Source organism: Cololabis saira, chromosome 9 (assembly GCF_033807715.1).
Source record: "Cololabis saira isolate AMF1-May2022 chromosome 9, fColSai1.1, whole genome shotgun sequence".
Lineage (NCBI taxonomy): Eukaryota > Metazoa > Chordata > Actinopteri > Beloniformes > Belonidae > Cololabis > Cololabis saira.
Window position 1 is genome coordinate 3,909,642 of NC_084595.1, and position 18,937 is coordinate 3,928,578.

At 39.2% G+C, this 18,937-nt stretch overlaps 1 protein-coding gene across 1 annotated transcript; it reads left to right on the forward strand.

Annotated features, from left to right (window-relative positions):
* The first annotated feature begins 1,554 nt into the window (after positions 1-1,554).
* LOC133450845 (golgin subfamily A member 6-like protein 22) lies at positions 1,555-5,822 on the forward strand. The gene is made up of 4 exons (XM_061729749.1): positions 1,555-1,664; positions 1,758-2,390; positions 3,254-3,916; positions 4,030-5,822. Coding segments are annotated over exons 1-4 (2,940 nt in total). The 5' UTR covers positions 1,555-1,663; the 3' UTR covers positions 5,673-5,822.
* The last annotated feature ends 13,115 nt before the right edge of the window (positions 5,823-18,937 follow it).

Consider the following 18,937-nt stretch of genomic DNA (forward strand, 5'->3'; position numbering starts at 1 on the left):
TCCAAATGTTAGGCTCACTCGAGAATAGAAATAGCCAAATGTGCCAGGGACCCCAAAAGCAAAGACACTGAGACTGAAGTTGCAAACAAAGGATTTAATGAGTAACTCAATCCGGGGGAGGTGGACGAAACGGTGGAGCGGGGAGACACTGGATTGACTGGAGGGAGCCTGGAACACAAGGAAAGAACAGTTAGGACCAAAAATAGCAGATCTACTAAATCTCACAAACACCAGAGCCTAAACTTTCTGCTGCAGGTACTTGCCACAGTAGTCAACGTCTAAGCGCTGAGCGTTGTCTCTCAGCAGCTTATGAAGGCAGCCCTTGATCATTATGGTGGAGCAGCTGGGCTGATTGGAATCCGCCACAGCTGTGCTGGCTGCTGGCTGAGGGGCTCGTGGCACAACAACAAACACATTGCCCAGGCAATGAAGGAGTGGCTTCATAAGAAACATTTCAAGGTCCTTGAGTGGCCTAGCCAGATCTCAACCCCATAAAAAATCTTTGGAGGGAGTTGAAAGTCCGTGTTGTCCAGCGACAGCCCCAAAACATCACTGCTCTAGAGGAGATCATGGAGGAATGGACCTAAATACCAGCAACAGTGTAGAAAACCTTGTGAAGACTTACAGAAAACATTTGACCTCTGTCATTGCCAACAAAGGGTCTATAAAAAGTATTGAGATTAACTTTTTTATTGACCAAATACTTATTTTCCACTATAATTTGCAAATAAATTCTTTAAAAATCAGACAAAGTGATATTCTGGATTTTTTTTTTCATTTTGTCTCTCATAGTTGAGATATACCTATGATGAAAATGACAGGCCTCCCTTATCTTTTTAAGTGGGAGAACTTGCACAACTGGTGTCTGACTAAATACTTTTTTGCCCCACTGTAAATACGGAGGGCTGGGGCATGTTGGGACGGTAACCACTGCATGCCTCACATTCTTTTTAATGTACTCATTCACAACACTAATATAAACCAAGAAGGTAACATTGGAAGAGGAGGCAGGGAGGAGAAGGGGAAACAGGAAAAATGAAAGGAAAAAGATCTATATATACATTTCAGTTACAGTGGATTGGCGCATGTGTGGCTTGTCCACCCTGCATGCGCCGCTCTCTTTAATGCACCTAAGACACATCCCAAATCACACTCAAACACAAAAACAACCTATTATAGAAAAAATAATAATTAAAACATAAATGGATGCTTGTTTTGCATAGTGTGTCAGTTAGTTTTACTCGGTAGATTGGTTACCCTATTTAGGTTATTAATACTAATTCATCTTTCTTTTGATCAAATCTGTTCACACATTTTCATTTCAAGTGTTGTAACCAAAAGATCAGTTTCAAGTTGTTTTGTCAGTGTGTTTATGTGCGTTTTTCTTTGTTTAATTGAAGGTTACCAATTTATTTGACCATAATTGTGTGAATTGCTGAAAAATTGCTATTTTTATTAATTTCTGCAGTCAAAAATGAAACTACTTAGCTGTGGTGATAAATAATTTGATTTCTCTACTTGATTTTGAAAAATACAACAAACATGATATCAAGGTTAAGTTTCCAAACTTTAACATTCCTTTACTGTTTTCTTTGTCCCTATTCTTACAGAACACGGAACATCCACTAAGCGCAGAAATAGTCTTGGATTTCTGCCACCTCTAAGTAAGTTAAATATTTATGAATTTCTTTTCTTCATGTACGTCACAATATGTTGAATTTGCGTAGGTAAATAAAAACGTATTTTTCATCCTCCAGTGACTGAGATGAGGGTTGTTCTGCTGGGGAACAGCTGGTCTGAACAGAGTTCTGTGGGGAACCTCATATACAAGAAGACCAGTTTCAACCCCCAAGAAGAACCAGAGCGCTGTGTATCACACAGCGAATTTATTGGAGACAAAAAAATGGTTGTAATCAACACACCAAATGTTTTACATCCTGACATTCCTGAAAGCAAAGTTGGTGAGTTTGTAGAAGACTTTGCGAGACTCTCTGATCCTGGACCTCACATGTTCTTGCTGGTTCTCCAGCCTGAAAGCTTCACTGAGCAGCAACAGAAGAGGCTCCTATCAGCCCTGCAGTTTTATGGTGACCAGGTTTACAACCATATGCTGCTCTTAATACCAGACAGATCTGGTGGCATAGACAAACTTCAGAATCATCCACAGTATGGACAACTGATGAGTAAATGTAAACACAGGTTGATGTTTCATAAGAAGCTTCAACGTTCAGAGCTGTTTACAGTCATGGACACAATTATGGAAAAATGTGATGGAGATCATGTGACCCGCGAGATATTTGTAGATGCAAAGCCTGAGATGCCCAGCTCCTCTGAAAACCTGAAAGAAGACAAGGGAGTCGGGATCAACTTGGATGCTGTTCGAGAAGCTGGTATGTTTCAAAATATCTTTACAACATTTGTCATACATATAAAAGTTTGTGTTGTTCTTTTCTTTTCTTTTTATGAAGATGCCTCCCAAAATCACCTCTGATATTTAGTCACAAAGGCAGTTTGTTATGTGGCTGGACCTGAATAGTCAAATATTTTCTGTTGTGTTGGTGCAAGTATATATACTTTATTTATATATACTTAATATATACATAAAGAGAGAGAGAGAATATACATAGGGGAAATCTTTGTTATCCTGGTTAGTAACCGCAGATCTGCTGCACTCAGCTTTAGATGCAGTTGCTCCTTTGAGAAGAAGGGTTTCCAACCATAGGAGCTTAACTCCCTGGTATAATTCAGATATCAGTATGTTGAAACAAACAGTGCGTGGGTTTGTTTACTTTTATTGAAATGCCCATCGATTCTAGAAGATAATTAAACTCTAACTTAAGATTCAAACAAAAGTCTAGATAAACTCTGTGTGTGTATATTTAAGGGATAATGCCTGACGAGGTGTACATTATCATAAATATATGGATGACGCGGGGGCGGTTTGCCTCCGCGAAGTATATATGTTTATGATAATGTACACCTTGAATGGCATTATCCCGCTTATACCGGTCACGGTCACTTACCAAAAAACATAAATATTAACTCAGTTATTCATGCTTTAATGTGTTTTCAGTTAAATCATTAGTTTTATAACAAGCCACAGCTGAGCTGCTGAGCGGACTATTTAATCTCTCGTCTGCAGCCGTTTGTTCGTTTAAATTTTGTGGGTTGCGATCCTTGCCGCTGCTTGCTGGAGCTTTGGATGATAAAGAGATGATAAAATGTTGCTCTATTTTTGTCTCCTGTACTGAAGGAACCTTTCTCACCGTTTTAAACCTGGTTCTGTGTGGGAGACAAGGAGCAGGGAAAACATCAGCAGCCAAGGCCATTTCAGGTCGGAGAGACCTTCGTTCAGTCTCTAACTCACCAGTGTGCTTCCAGAATCAAGGAGAGGTGTTTGGACGTCTGGTTTCCCTGGTGGAGCTGCCTGCCTTGGGTGGAAAACCTCCAGAGGAAGTGATGGAGGAATCATTCAAGTGTGTCTCCCTCTGTGAACCTGAGGGCGTCCACGCCTTCGTCCTGGTCCTACCTGTGGGTCCACTCACCGATGACGACAAGAGGGAACTGCAGACCGTCCAGAACACCTTCAGCTCTCGAGTCAATGACTTCACCATGATTCTGTTCACCGTTGACTCAGATCCCACCCATCCAGATTTTGTTAACTTTGTGGAAAAGAGCGAAGACATCCAAGAGCTCCGTCAGAGCTGTGGAGGGAGATCTCTCATCTTCAACGTTAAGAGTAATCAGCAGGTCCCAGAGCTGCTGGGTGCTGTTGAAAAGATAAACCAACTCAAACACTTCTGCAGTTACTCAGCAGACACATTTATGAAGGTCCAAAGAGAAAGAGTCGTACAAGAAGAGAGAGACAACACTGCACTGAGAGCTGAAGTAAAGAAGCTGAAAGAAGCACAGATGTGTAAGTAACGCTCACGGTAAACTCTCATCTCTCACTGCTCAGAAACACCTGGAACCATGAGATAGAAACTGCTGACATTTCAAGCTAACGTGTACTTTTTTATGACGTTGCAGATGATGAAGAGCAGCAGATCTCAGACTCTCTCAGGATTGTTCTGATTGGGAAGACCGGCTGTGGAAAAAGCTCCTCAGGAAACACCATTTTAGGAAGTAAAGCATTTAAAGCTGAATCAAAGCAAACTTCAGTCACCAAACGCTGTCAGAAAGAAGTGGGTGAAGTGGACGGTCGTGCTGTTGCTGTGGTCGACACTCCCGGTCTGTTTGACTCGACTCTGTTACATGACCAGGTCAACGAGGAAATGCTGAAGTGCATCAGTCTTCTGTCTCCAGGACCCCACGTCTTCCTGGTGGTGGTGCAGATCGGCAGATTCACCCCCGAGGAGAAGGAGACACTCAAACTCCTCAGGGAAGGTTTTGGGAAGAATTCAGAACAGTTCACCATCATCCTTTTTACAAGAGGTGACGATTTAGAACATGAAAACAAATCTGTTGAAGATTACATCAGAGAGGGCGATGACTCATTTCAGAAGCTGATCGATGACTGTGGAGGAAGGTTCCACGTGTTCAATAACACCGATAAAAACAATCGTGATCAGGTCAGAGATCTGATAAGAAAGGCTGATGACATGTTGAAGAGAAACAGAGGAAACTGCTACACCAATGAGATGCTGCAAGAAGCTGAAGCAGCGATAAAGAAGGAGATGGAGAGAATCCTGCAGGAGAAGGCAGATGAAATACGGAGAGAAAAGGAGGAACTCAAACAAAAACATGAAGAAGAAATGCAAGAAATGAAAAGAAAAATGGAAGAAGAGAGCAAAAAACTACAACAACAAACTGAGCTGAAACTCAAGGAAATGAAGGAAAATATAAATAAAGAGCAGGAAGAGAAAAAGAGGGAACAGGAAGAGAGGGAAGAGGAGAGGAGGAAAAGGGAACGTAGTGACGAAGAACATCGCCAGATTTTGAACAAACAGCTTGAAATGTTGGACAAACAAATTCAGTCAGAAAAAGAGGAAAAGAAAAGCGTTAGCAGAGAGTTGGAACAGACCCGGGAAAAGTGGAGAAAGGATAAGGAGGATTTTGAGAAAGAACGTAAAGAATGGTGGGAAAAACAAAAGAAAGAAGATGAAGAGAGAAAACAGAAGGAGCAGAAACGACTGGAAGAACTCGAGGAACAATACAAGAAGGAAAAAGAAATGTATGAAAAGAAAATGAAGGAGGAGGAAAACAGAAGAGAAAATGAGGAAAAAGAAAAGAAACAATTAGAAGAAAGACTAGAAAATCTGCAGAAGAAGTTTGAAGACAAGGTCAGGAGATTAGCTGAAGAGAAAAATGAATTCCAGGAAAAATATAAAAAGAAACTGGCAGGTCAGAAGGAAGCACACAAGAGGGAGGTGAAGGAAAGGGATGAAAAGTATGACCTCTTAAAGGCCCTCAAAGAAATGACCGAAAAACAAAAGAGGGAAAACCATCTAAGAGAAATCAATGAGTTGGTGAAGGCTGTTTCAAAGAAACACAAAAATCTGACCGAAGTCAAGGATTTACTGATGAAACATGAGAAGGAAATGAAAGGAGTAAAGGAGGAGGAAAAAGAGAAGCTGCAGGAAACTCATGAAAATGAAATGAGTGAAATGATTGAAAGGTTTCTTGATGAGATAAAGGAAAGTCAGAAAAAATCCCAGTGCAGCATTTTATGAGGAGAGTTGGTAGAAAGATCCCTGCAGGGGTCACAAATATTCAAGAATCATACTTGGTGACAACTTCAAATATGTCTAAAGTGAGAAAATCAACCTATGCTCCTCAGAATGAAAAACAGATAGACGAAGCAGATTTTTAATTTACCTAGATATACACACGTGGACAAAATTGTTGGTACCCCTCAGTTAAAGAAAGAAAAACCCACAACTCTCACTGAAATCACTTGAAACTTACAAAAGTAACAATAAATAGAAATTTATTGAAAATTAAATAATCAAAATCAGCCATTACTTTTGAATTGTTGATTAACATAATTATTAAAAAAAACAAACTAATGAAATAGGGCAGGACAAAAATGACGGTACCCATAACTTAATATTTTGTTGCACAACCTTTTGAGGCAATCAATGCAATTAAACGATTTCTGTATTCGTCAATGACAATGCCCCGAGTCCAGAATGACGACTTCAAGTACTTGCAGTTAAAGTAAGAGGTTTTCCTGTAAGACTGGGTTAATTTCTATAAATGTATATTTGTTTTAGTTTTTTAAAGAGGTGAATTATATTGTCTGTTCTATGCTGAACATTTAAATGATTGTTTATGGTATTTCATTATATAGCAGTAATCAAGTTTTGTGATTTCAGAGGTAAAGATGTGTATAAGTGTTTAAGAGATTAAAAATGAGAATAATAATCTTGGTCTCAGTGTTCCTTTTTTCTATATTCTTCTAAGAAGGAGCAACATCTGAGTTTATGACAGTCTGAGTAAGAAGCTCAGATTAGGACGGGCATATGGACTTTTTTGGAAAATGTTCTAATGGTATATAAAGAAGCCCTTCACAACACTAGAACAGCTTATTATTCATCATTGATAGAGGATAACAAACGTAACCCAAATCTCTGTTCAGTGCTGTAGCCAGGCTGACAAAGAGTCACAACTCTATTGAGCCGTGCATTCCTGCAGCTCTCAGTAGTGAAGACTTTATGAGCTTCTTTAACAGTAAAATCATCAGAATTACAGAAGAAATCAACCAGGCCCACCAGGTAGTGGCTGTGTTGTTTCTTTAACTTTAACAAATTCCTCCATTATCAATAGAGCTAAATAAACCATTTATCTTTCATATATATACATTATTTATATATATATATATATATATATATATATATATATATATATATATATATATATATATATATATATATATATATATATATATATATATATATATATATATATATATATATATATATATATATATTGATTCTTGGTGTGTACGAGTGCATTTTTGATTAATTTGTTTATTTTTTTATGTGAAAAGTCGTTCTGTGAGCGATAGCAGAGCTCAGTTGTATCTAGTTAACTTATAAATGGGTATATTTATATCAGTGTATATAGGTATGAGGACGTATTATTATTGATATTTATATATTTATCTTTTGTTTTTTATATAGAAATTAAATTAATTTTGATCATAATGAAATATAGTTTAGGGGGTAGGATTTAATACATTTTTACTTCGTCCTACTCCTTTTCGAGCACGTTAATTATGGTGGATGCATGTTTTTTTTATTTTTATTTTTGTTTTGTTTTCTTATTTGCATTTATTTATTATTGATTATTATTGTTTTGTTTAGTATTCACTTCTGTTTTATGTTCGAAATAAAATTTCAATTCAATTCAAGTGTATGCCTGCCTTTTTTTTTTAACTATTGGAATAAATTAATACACTTGCAGCCTTTATCCACCAGATGGAGCCAGAGGAAGTTTACCTCCTCTCCTCATGGGGAGTTGATCGTTACTTTAGTGTAATTTACCTTCTTTCCACCAGATGGAGCCAAAGGAAGTTTACCTTTAGTGTAATTTACCTTCTGTTCATACTCAGCCTATCACAGTCCACTAGTCCCACAACCACACTCTTCCACTAATTTGTATTCCTTATATAAAAGAAATAAAAATTGAACAAAACAAAAACAAAACTTATAAGAATAAAAAAGACTTTATCCAGACTTAAACCAGACTTTTACCTTGAATCTCCTACTTTACTCATCCAATCATTATTTTCAATGTTCTCCAAACTTAAAAAAACAAACAAACCAATATTTAACAATCTGGGTCAGTTAGCCTCCTCTTCACTCACATTGATTCATATTTATTAATCTCAGTTCTCAGAGATGTGGCTATTAGGCAACAGGTTTCTGCTGACCTTATGTGAGGAGCCTGTGAGGGCCGAGGGGTTCGGGAACTGACCACAGGATTCTTTTCCGTGCGAACTGGAGTCCAATCTGCGATGTCTGGAACTCAAGGACGTCTTCTCACATCCCGTCGGGGTCACCAGAAGTTGTTGGGTGTTTTAAACCTGCATCCTTGTTGAAGTGAGAAAGAAGACACAGAGTTAGAAATAAAAACAAACAACTTATCTCAGTTAAAGTTTTTCTTATTGGGAATCTTAAAGAAACTTACACACGCACCTTTTCTGTTCGTCCGACAAACTCCCAGCAAAACACAAGATGAGAAATGTGCATCATAGTTTTCTACTGACAGAATTCCAAATATTTAGATTACGGCTGTCAAACGATTCATTTTTTTAATCGCGATTAATCGCATGTTGTCCATAGTTAACTCGGGATTTTTCGCATATTAATCACACATTTATTCACACATATTTTGCTGTTCTAAATTACAGTAAGGTATTTTTTTAATGTTTTTAATACTGTTAACAACATGAGAAAGGGCAAATATGCTGCTTTATGCCAATGTTTAATCAACTTTCCACAAAAAAAAGCTTTTGACCTGAATGTAACATTCCTTCATAAACAAAAGCACAATGTAGTCCTCAACTTTACACTTGTAAAGACTAACTAAAGATTCCTTGTTATTTTAAGCAGCTCAATGTAAAACAATGAACCATATGCATCACAAACATTGTACAAGAAGTGCATTGGTCAGTTAAATTTTCCATGTAATTATGTCTAACCTCATATGGAGGAAAATAAAAGGCTCAAATAAAAGGCTTGTCTGCTTTATTTATTTAAGGCGCCTTTCAGGGCACTTAACTTCGATTAAAAGAGCAGAAAAGGACAACAACTGCGCAGACTGAGGTCCTTCTATGACTGTGTGGTGGCGTCGGCTTTAGGAATGGGACAGCCCTGAACCCTTAATGACTTTAAGAATGGGACAGCCCTGAACCCTTAACGACATTAGGAATGGGACAGTCCTGAACCCTTAACGACTTTAGGAATGGGACAGCCCTGAACCCTTAACGACTTTAGGAATGGGACTAGGGCTGGGCGATATGGCCTTTTATTAATATCTTGATATTTTAAGGCCCTGTCACGATACACGATATATATCTGGATATTTTGCCTTAGCCTTGAATTGACACTTTGATGGATAGAATCACACCAGTATGATGATTCTATACGTCTACATTAAAACATTCTTGTTCATACTGCATTAATATATGCTCATTTTAAACTTTCATGCAAAAAGGGGGAATAAGTCAAATTTACCAAAACTGTATTTATTAAACAGTTACTAATCAGTGAGTGGCACAAATATAAAAAGTGTCATTTCAAAACAGAAAGTGCACGTTGCATCTCTCTGACTCCCCGTCTGAAGAACATCTGCTAAGAACATCTTCTGGTCCTGGTTTTTCCTGGTTTTACCTGGTTTTACCTGGTTTTACCAGGATGAGCTGCTCTGAGCAGGAGGGGCCCCTTGCAGTACCTTTATATTCAGACTAATGTAGGTGTAGGGACTGCAATGTTTCATCCTCTCCTCCTTTACTTTGCATCACTTTCACTTACTTTTAGAAATATAACGTCATATAGTCTTGTTTGACTTTGTTTTGATGATAGTGAATGATTTCATGGGGCCACATTTAAGCAACACTAGGTGACGTTTCTCAGCTCTGGAAGAGAAAAGCCTGAATTATGGTTCGACGCACAAACCTAAGCCGTAGGGTACAGCGTAGGGTACGGCGTAGGGTATGGCGTAGGGTACGGCGTAGGGTACGGCGTAGGGTACGGCGTAGGGTACGGCGTAGGGTACGCGGCGACGCGCACTTACGCCGTAGGCTCTGCGTCAGTGTAACGCGGGACCATAAATCAGTCTAAAGGCTCGGCTGCGCGTGTCGCGCTGAGCGGCTCCTCGGCTCTCCGGAGAGCCGTGCAAGGAGAAAACATCCCCTCCCGTCTGTACTAAACCAGTTTGCTTTGAAAAGAGTCCGTCGTGTGTTGCAACCGCACGGATGAGCTCATGGTGCAAACAGGCGAGTTTGGGAAAGTTAAAGCGGGGTGGAAGTGACCGGCGGTCCCGAACAGCAGCGCCGACACCAGCAGGTGGTCGGGGGCCAATGATAATGCACACACAACAGCACGTGACTGACGTATCTAACAGGGTGCGCTTGTTTTATGTCTCAGAGAAGGAGAGACGAGACGTGAGAGTGAGAAAAGCCTGTAATTTAATGCCCGCGGCTAAAAGCAAATGTATATTCGAATATTCACGATAGAGTCATTTTGTACATCGCACAGAGTAGAAGCCGAAATACATCGACTATACTCGATATATCGCCTAGCCCTAAATGGGACAGCCCTGAACCGTTAACGACTTTAGGAATGGGACAGCCCTGAACCCTTACGCAAGTCGCGGGAGCACGCCTGTAAGTGTGTGAGTCTGTGAGGGGGGACATTGGTATTGAGGGCAAGTGGAGCTGCTGTCTTCACTCTGAACTTCTACATCTACTTTCTGCAGCAGCCATGAAGCTGCACTGACAACACTGACTGGGACTCTCTTGTAGGACGTCTTTCACTCTTTCTGCTGCTCCGTCTGTTTCCAACCTTCTTCAATCACTCCTCTCTTTCTAGGTCTCACTTGTCTCTTTTTGTCAGTTTGGCTTTTATTCTGTATTTTAATATTAATCCTCTACTTATCTGATCCTTGGGATTGTTGCTCAGTTGGCTTTACGTGCTACACGTGTTTCTCTAACTTCAAGAAAATGTGTTCAGCTGTTATCAATAAAATTACCATTTAAATAGAAACCGGTGTCTCCCTGTTTTTACAGACTCATTAAACTGAAGACAGTTCATTTAATTCATATTTTATTTCCCCAAAAACAAATTGCATGCAGAGTTTATTATCATCAGGATATCAAATAATTAAAAATAAATCATGATCATATTCATTCACCAGGTTAATAGCCTACAGATGTTTGATCGAAAGAAACTTAATCAAAATCAATGTTTTACATCTGAAGGTTTTATGAACCACAGTTAAGAATTATAAAATAAACATACATACGTATACATTTAAAAAAGGTTAAAAAAGATATGAAGCAACAACTACAAAACATTTGCTCACATGAGAACCAGCTGTGTTTTTAGATGTTTAAACAATTTTCCATGTTTTAGTACCTTTTAGTTGCAGTTTGCTTAAAAACTCTGATCTTTGAACTGAAACTTGAGGAGCGACTTATAAACTTTGACATTTGAACACTTCCAACATTTACACGGAAATATGTATAACATTTTTTATTTGACTTTTGCTCTTTTATGTTATAAAATCAGCAGGTATATTAAAAATAGCTCTCAGATTTAGGAACATGGTGGATTTTCATGTCATATTTTTAACTGGTTACTACATTTATTTAAACAGTATAGTTTGAAAGTAAAACATAAAATCTCATCCCAGTGATTCCAGCACATTTATAACATCAATACAAACTTGGATAAAATTACTCTCAACTTTATAAACTTTTATATTTTGGTATCTTATTCATCGCTGAACAAATACTCTGAATGTTTTACAATAATATTTAAATGTGTCCTATTTTCAAAGTTTTGAGATTAGTTTGTTTTCACATGTGAACTTTTTACTTAAAGGAGCTGTATGTAAGAGCAATAATAAAACGAATCATAAAATGACCCCGATATGTCAACAGACATTTAAAAATCATGTTCATTTCAAATACTTATGTCACTGACAACAGCACTCAAGCCAGGATATTCCAGTTTAAAAAGAGGAGTTGCAGCCCTCAACTGATGTTTATGTTGAAGCTCCACCCTCCACCTATCTCCCAATCACCAAGTCAGTATTGTTTCTGAAGCTCCACCCTCCACCTATCTCCCAATCACCAAGTCAGTATTGTTTCTGAAGCTCCACCCTCCACCTATCTCCCAATCACCAAGTCAGTATTGTTTCTGAAGCTCCACCCTCCACCTATCTCCCAATAACCAAGTCAGTATTGTTTCTGAAGCTCCACCCTCCACCTATCTCCCAATCACCAAGTCAGTATTGTTTCGGCATCCGGGTTGCCAGCTGGGCTCTAATTATGGCAGCCATGGCAGCCTACGTTCCTGCTGCATTCTGCAGCCTACCTGGCAACCTCTGGTCGGGGGGAGGAGGGGGAGGGTACACGCCGCTCAACAATATTTTGAAAGTGACTGCAGTACCAGTTTTGGACATTTCTTACAGACGGCTCCTTTAAAATAATCCTGATCTTGGAAAAGTTATTCAATCAAAACATTAAAGACACATAAATATATTTTATTTATCTCAGGTTAATCTCATCTTTGTCTGACAAATTCTGATCTCAGAAGTTTTTGCATCACCAGATTTTCCAAGACTGAAATAAGGGAAGAGTTTCTCAGTGAAAGTGTATTTGTGAGTGTAGATGTGTGTCATGTCTTCAGCGTTGTAGAAGCAAACCGTCCCCCCGTCATAGTCCAGCTGGACTCTGATCCTCTGGAGACTCGTCTCCACCGTGACGATCTCACCAGAACCTTTGGTGTATTTTCCATCACCATGCCATATTCAGATTCCATATTCAGGTGAAGCAAGCAACTTTCCCTTCCTGTCATATGAGTCTCTAACCAAACCCAGCAGCCAGCCAGGATTATCTCCCACCTCCACCTCCCAGCTGTGTTTCCCTGAGATGAAACACTCAGAACCAAAAACTTGTGAATACTTAGAATTTCTCTCTGGATTATCAGGAAGCTGCTGCTTTGTATCTCCATTCCGATGGCTCACTACATAGAAAAACACTAACTATAAAGAAAAAGAACAGTAAAACGTTAACTACATAAAGGAAAAACAAATCGTGTGATGTAAATCTTCCGATCGTGTGTGTGTGTGTGTGTGTGTGTGTGTGTGTGTGTGTGTGTGTGTGTGTGTGTGTGTATGTGGGCGAGTGTTTCTCAAAACAACGTTGCTTCACGTAGGCTCGACCAAGATGGTGGCCCCCCCGTCATGCCACGTGAAACTAAAGAGAATGGCGGTATTTAAACCATGAATAACTGGCGAAACGGCGCCACGCGGGTTTAACAAAAAACGGGGAAGCCTCGTGGTCTAATCACTAACGCATCCGTGTGTTTAATAAAAGGAGGAGAACAAAGAATCAGAATCAGAATCAGAAAAGGGTTTATTGCCATGTTTGTGAAACACACACAAGGAATTTGTTGTGGTGATTGGTGCAATACAATACAAATATAAAAGCAAGGACGGTCGCCTCAAAAATAAACAAACAGCGCTGCCAGTGGTTGCCGGCATTACACAGGGATATGCAAAAGAAAATAAAATTAAACACAATTCAACCTTAAACCACTCTGAATTAACTGACTGATTGCCCAACACAGCCTCACGTCCTCCTTGGCTCCAGGCTGCGAGCCCTTCCAGGTGTTGGGAGAGCCCTCGGCTCGGTTCGGCTCTATCAGGCGGTGATCTCACAGCTGATCGCTCCTGCCGGGGATCATCCGGTAGCGAGCGGCCTCTCGGTCCCTCTTCTACTTCTAACTCTGAAATGGAAAGACAGTTTTGCAGCGTGCAACAGCCGGGCAATCTCCCCTGATCACGGAGCCTCTCACGCGGCCTCAAGGCACGTGGGTCGGTCTACTGTAAGAAGTGCAGCTCCCGTTTCATCACTGAGGCGCATGGGCGTCACGGACCCAGGTGGATCAAGCTTCTCGGGCTGGTGTGGGCATGCTGGCCGGAGGATGGGGTCCTCCTGGCGAAAGGGACTCAGAGCAGAGAAAAAGTTAGTAGGAGAGAGGGAGTTGGGAACGCGCAGAGCTCCGGGGCCACAGCTGATCGTTACGGATCCCCAGGTAAATCCTGGTCCGGGCGCGTCTCACGTCCCCACGTAATAAAGGTGTTTTTATATAAACTACTTCTATATCTTGTGTTAATTTTCATGAAATCATTTTTAACATGTTTTTAAACCTGAACCCTCCACACAGAGTTCACATTTTTATCACTCTGTCTCCTAAAATGTCTCTTTCTGTGTCATATTAAGGTTTTTCAGAACAAAGTTATTTATATTCCAGTTATATTTATTCACTGGTTCTTAATTCAAACAAATGATATTGATCGATGACAAATACATCAACATTAAAGCATGTTGGGTTTATTGTATTGTTACCTAGATCTTTTTCTTAATTGTTTGTAAACCACAAATAATTTAAAGCCACAAACTTGAAACTTTGGATGCAGGTTGAAGCTTCACTCGTGGATTCTGCAGGACATTTACACAAATGTGTCAGAAACTAATGTTTTGGTCGGAACCGGCTGAACTCCATTTTTTAAAAACTGGTTTGCACTGAACTTTGCCCTCTGGCAGTAAAAATGTTAAACTTTAACTTTTCTAATTTGCTCTCAATTTCAACAGATGAATCTGTGGCGCAGTTGGAGCAGCTGGTGAGTAAAACCTCCCTGATTAACTGCAGGAACGATTAACTCAGTATTTTGTTAGAAGTTGTTTAAAGGAGCTTGAGGCTCCTTTTAAGAAATGAGACTCTCTAGCGCCACTCTTCACAGCGACGGCCGTCGGGGGTACTGCAGCCAACAGTGAAGCCGGCACGGGAGAACGGGGAGAACGTGCATGCAGCGTCATGTGACGTCACATCTGCAGGACAGCGCGGGAAATTCAGCCACCGAATTGCAGCACATTTTGCAGCACACAGCCTGTTCAAGGCAACGGAGAGATACACTAGAGGGCTCATTCTTTTGGGTTTGGAACGCTTCATCTGACATTATTACTAGAAAACTTAAAATGTATACGGATTTTTTTCATAAATCCTGCCACAATCCGGCCTCAAGCTCCTTTAAGAACCACTTAATGGAACGTTTTAAAGTTTGTTCTGTCATCAAAACGTCTTGGTTTAGTTTTGGAAAGTATTTCCTCTTTCCTGGAAACACCAAAGTAACAAGAGAAACATTAGATGACAGAATAAGAAGGTTTGTGGGAATAATGTCATGATGATGATTCTGAGTGGGCAGACGTCTGGTACCAGTACCGGTACCAGTACCAGTACCAGTACCAGTACCAGTGCTGGTACCAGTACCAGTACCAGTACCAGTACCAGTACCAGTGCTGGTACCAGTACCAGTACCGGTACCGGTACCAGTACCAGTACCAGTACCGGTACCTGTACCAGTACCAGTACCAGTACCAGTACCAGTACCAGTACCAGTACCAGTGCTGGTACCAGTACCAGTACCAGTGCTGGTACCAGTACCAGTACCGGTACCAGTGCTGGTACCAGTACCAGTACCGGTACCGGTACCAGTACCAGTACCAGTACCAGTACCAGTACCAGTACCAGTATGCGGTACCGACACCGTTTAATCCCCCTCATCAGGTACCGGGACTCAGCTCTCCCTGATAGTCTGAATCCTCCCCGACCTCTCCACACTCCACATCTCGTTTTGTTCAAATATAATTCAGTATTTCTGGTTCAATTATGATTTTGAGCTGTTTTTATTTCACATCTTTATTTTTTCTGTGATATTTTCCATCTTAACACCATAAATGTTCAAGTTAATAAACGTGGCTCCGTGACGCGTTCAAGCAGCCCTGGTTTAAAGATTAATCCATTTATGAGCGACACCATAAACTTCTGCAGGGACTTTATTAAACTTTGAACTTTTCCTCTGATTAATTTAGAAAATGTTTAACTTGAAATAAATCCTGCAGCAGGGAGGAGCTGCAGAAGTCGTTTACAGAAATGTTCAGGCTGATTTTAAGGTTTATTTATTCCAGTTACATCACATGTCCATCCGTCTGGAAAACACACATTTATCATAAACAGAACAATGAACTTAATGTGGAGACTTTTTCTCAGTCAGATGTAAATGAAAGAATTAAGAATGAGATTTAAGGAATAATAACAAACATATTTGAAATGTATAAACAAAGATTTATGTTTATTCTGACTGAACTGAATTTGTTTAAGACACTTTTGACTCGTCGTTACCTCAGAGTTACCGTTAACTTTGACTCGGGGAGTTTTTGAGTTGGATCGTAGTAAAACAACTTTGTGGTGCTTCATCAATCTGATTTGGGATCAGAATTGAATAATTTAGGACCTTTGACGTATTCTTTAAAGGTAGTAATGAGTGATTCTTCAGTGAAGCCGGTCCTCCCATCCTGACTCCTCATCCACACACATCTGTACAGATGTTGATGGCTGCACACATGGAGGATGTTTTCCTCAGGTTTCCTCTCATTACAGTTAGTTTCTGAAGTTTTCCACCTCAGCTGCTCCAACCCTTCAACTCACCACTAGTCTTGTTTTTAGCAGACGTTTCAATTCTAGTTTTAGTCTAGTCTTTGGGTCCAGCTATCATTTTAGTTTTTATTAGTTTTAGTCACGTTCATTCTCCTTTTAGTCGTGTCCAGTTTCAGTCGACTAAAAGTCCGAGCATTTTAGTCTGATTTTAGTCAGAATTGTCCATTTTAATGTAGTTTTAGTCAAAGATTGTATTTAGCCAAAAGGAAACACGAATCTAAACGTTGTAATGTAAAACAAGTCAGGAAAACTGTTTTTGACACCATAATTTTATCAAGATTGAGCTCATGAGAATAAAATCTTTATTTTTCATGTTAATAAAGCTTTTTTTATATAAACTACTTTATATCTTGTGTTAAATTTCATGAATAATTTTTAACATGTTTTTAAACCTGAACCCTCCACACAGAGTTCACATATGTATCACTCCGTCTCCTAAAATGTCTCTTTCTGTGTCACATTACGGTTTTTCAGAACAAAAGTTACTTATATTCTACTTTTATTCTGGAGAATATACATTCACTGGTTCTTAATTCAAACAAATTATATTGATCAATGATAAATACATCAACATTAAAGCATGTTGGGTTTATTGTATTGTTACGTAAATCTTATTCTTGATTGTTTGTAAACCACAAATAATTTAAAGCCACAAACGTGAAACTTTGGATGCAGGTTGAAGCTTCACTCGTGGATTCTGCAGGACATTTACAGATTATTATGTTATTATTATATTATTATGTGACAGAAACCAGTGTTTTGGTCTGAACCGGCTGAACTCCATGTGGATGTTAGAAACGTGTTCGGACTGAACTTTGCCGTCTGGCAGTAAAAATGTTAATCTTTAACTTTTCTAAATTGCTCTCAATTTCAACAGATCAATCTGTGGCGCAGTTGGAGCAGCTGGTGAGTAAAACCTCCCTGATTAATTGCACGAACAAGTATTTTGTTAGAAGTTGTTTAAGAACCAATTAATGAAACGTTTTAAAGTCTGTTCTGTCATCAAAACGTCTTGGTTTAGTTTTGGAAAGCGTTTCCTCTTTCCTGGAAACACCAAAGTAACGAGAGAAACATTAGATGACAGAATAAGAAGGTTTGTGGGAATAATGTCATGATGATGATTCTGGGTGTGCAGACGTCTGGTACCAGTACCAGTACCAGTGCCGGTACCAGTACCAGTACCGGTACCAGTACCAGTACCAGTACCAGTACCAGTACCAGTACCAGTATGCGGTACCGACACCGTTTAATCTCCCTCATCAGGTACCGGGACCCGGCTCTCCCTGATAGTCTGAATCCTCCCCGACCTCTCCACACTCCACATCTCGTTTTGTTCAAATATAGTTCAGTAGTTCTGGTTCAATTATGATTTTGAGCTGTTTTTATTTCACATCTTTATTTTTTCTGTGATATTTTCCATCTTAACACCATAAATGTTCAAGTTAATAAACGTGGCTCCGTGACGCGTTCAAGCAGCCCTGGTTTAAAGATTAATCCATTTATGAGCGACACCATAAACTTCTGCAGGGACTTTATTAAACTTTGAACTTTTCCTCTGATTGATTTAGAAAATGTTTAACTTGAAATAAATCCTGCAGCAGGGAGGAGCTGCAGAAGTCGTTTAAAGAAATGTTCAGGTTGATTTTAAGGTTTATGTATTCCAGTTACATCACATGTCCATCCGTCTGGAAAACACAGATTTATCATAAACAGACCAATGAACTTAATGTGGAGACTTTTAGTCAGATGTAAATGAAAGAATTAAGAATGAGGTTTAAGAAATAAAACCAAACATATTTGAAATGTATAAACACAGATTAATGTTTATTCTGACTGAACTGAACTTGTTTAAGATACTTTTGACTCGTCGTTACCTCAGAGTTACCGTTAACTTTGACTCGGGCAGTTTTTGAGTTGGATCGTAGTAAAACAACTTTCATCAATCTGATATGGATCAGAATTGAATAATTTAGGACCTTTGTCGTATTCTTTAAAGGTAGTAATGAGTGATTCTTCAGTGAAGCCGGTCCTCCCATCCTGACTCCTCATCCACACACATCTGTACAGATGTTGATGGCTGCACACATGGATGATGTTTTCCTCAGGTTTCCTCTCATTACAGTTAGTTTCTGAAGTTTTCCACCTCAGCTGCTCCAACCCTTCAACTCACCACTAGTCTTGTTTTTAGCAGACGTTTCAATTCTAGTTTTAGTCTAGTCTTTGGATCCAGCTATTATTTTAGTTTTTATTAGTTTTAGTCACGTTCATTCTCCTTTTAGTCGTGTCCAGTTTCAGTCGACTAAAAGTCCGAGCATTTTAGTCTGATTTTAGTCAGAATTGTCCATTTTAATGTAGTTTTAGTCAAAGATTGTATTTAGCCAAAGGGAAACACGAATCTAAACGTTGTAATGTAAAACAAGTCAGGAAAACTGTTTTTGACACCATAATTTTATCAAGATTGAGCTCATGAGAATAAAATCTTTATTTTTCATGTTAATAAAGCTTTTTTTATATAAACTACTTTATATCTTGTGTTAATTTTCATGAATAATTTTTAACATGTTTTTAAACCTGAACCCTCCACACAGAGTTCACATATTTATCATTCCGTCTCCTAAAATGTCTCTTTCTGTGTCACATTACGGTTTTTCAGAACAAAAGTTACTTATATTCTACTTTTATTCTGGAGAATATACATTCAC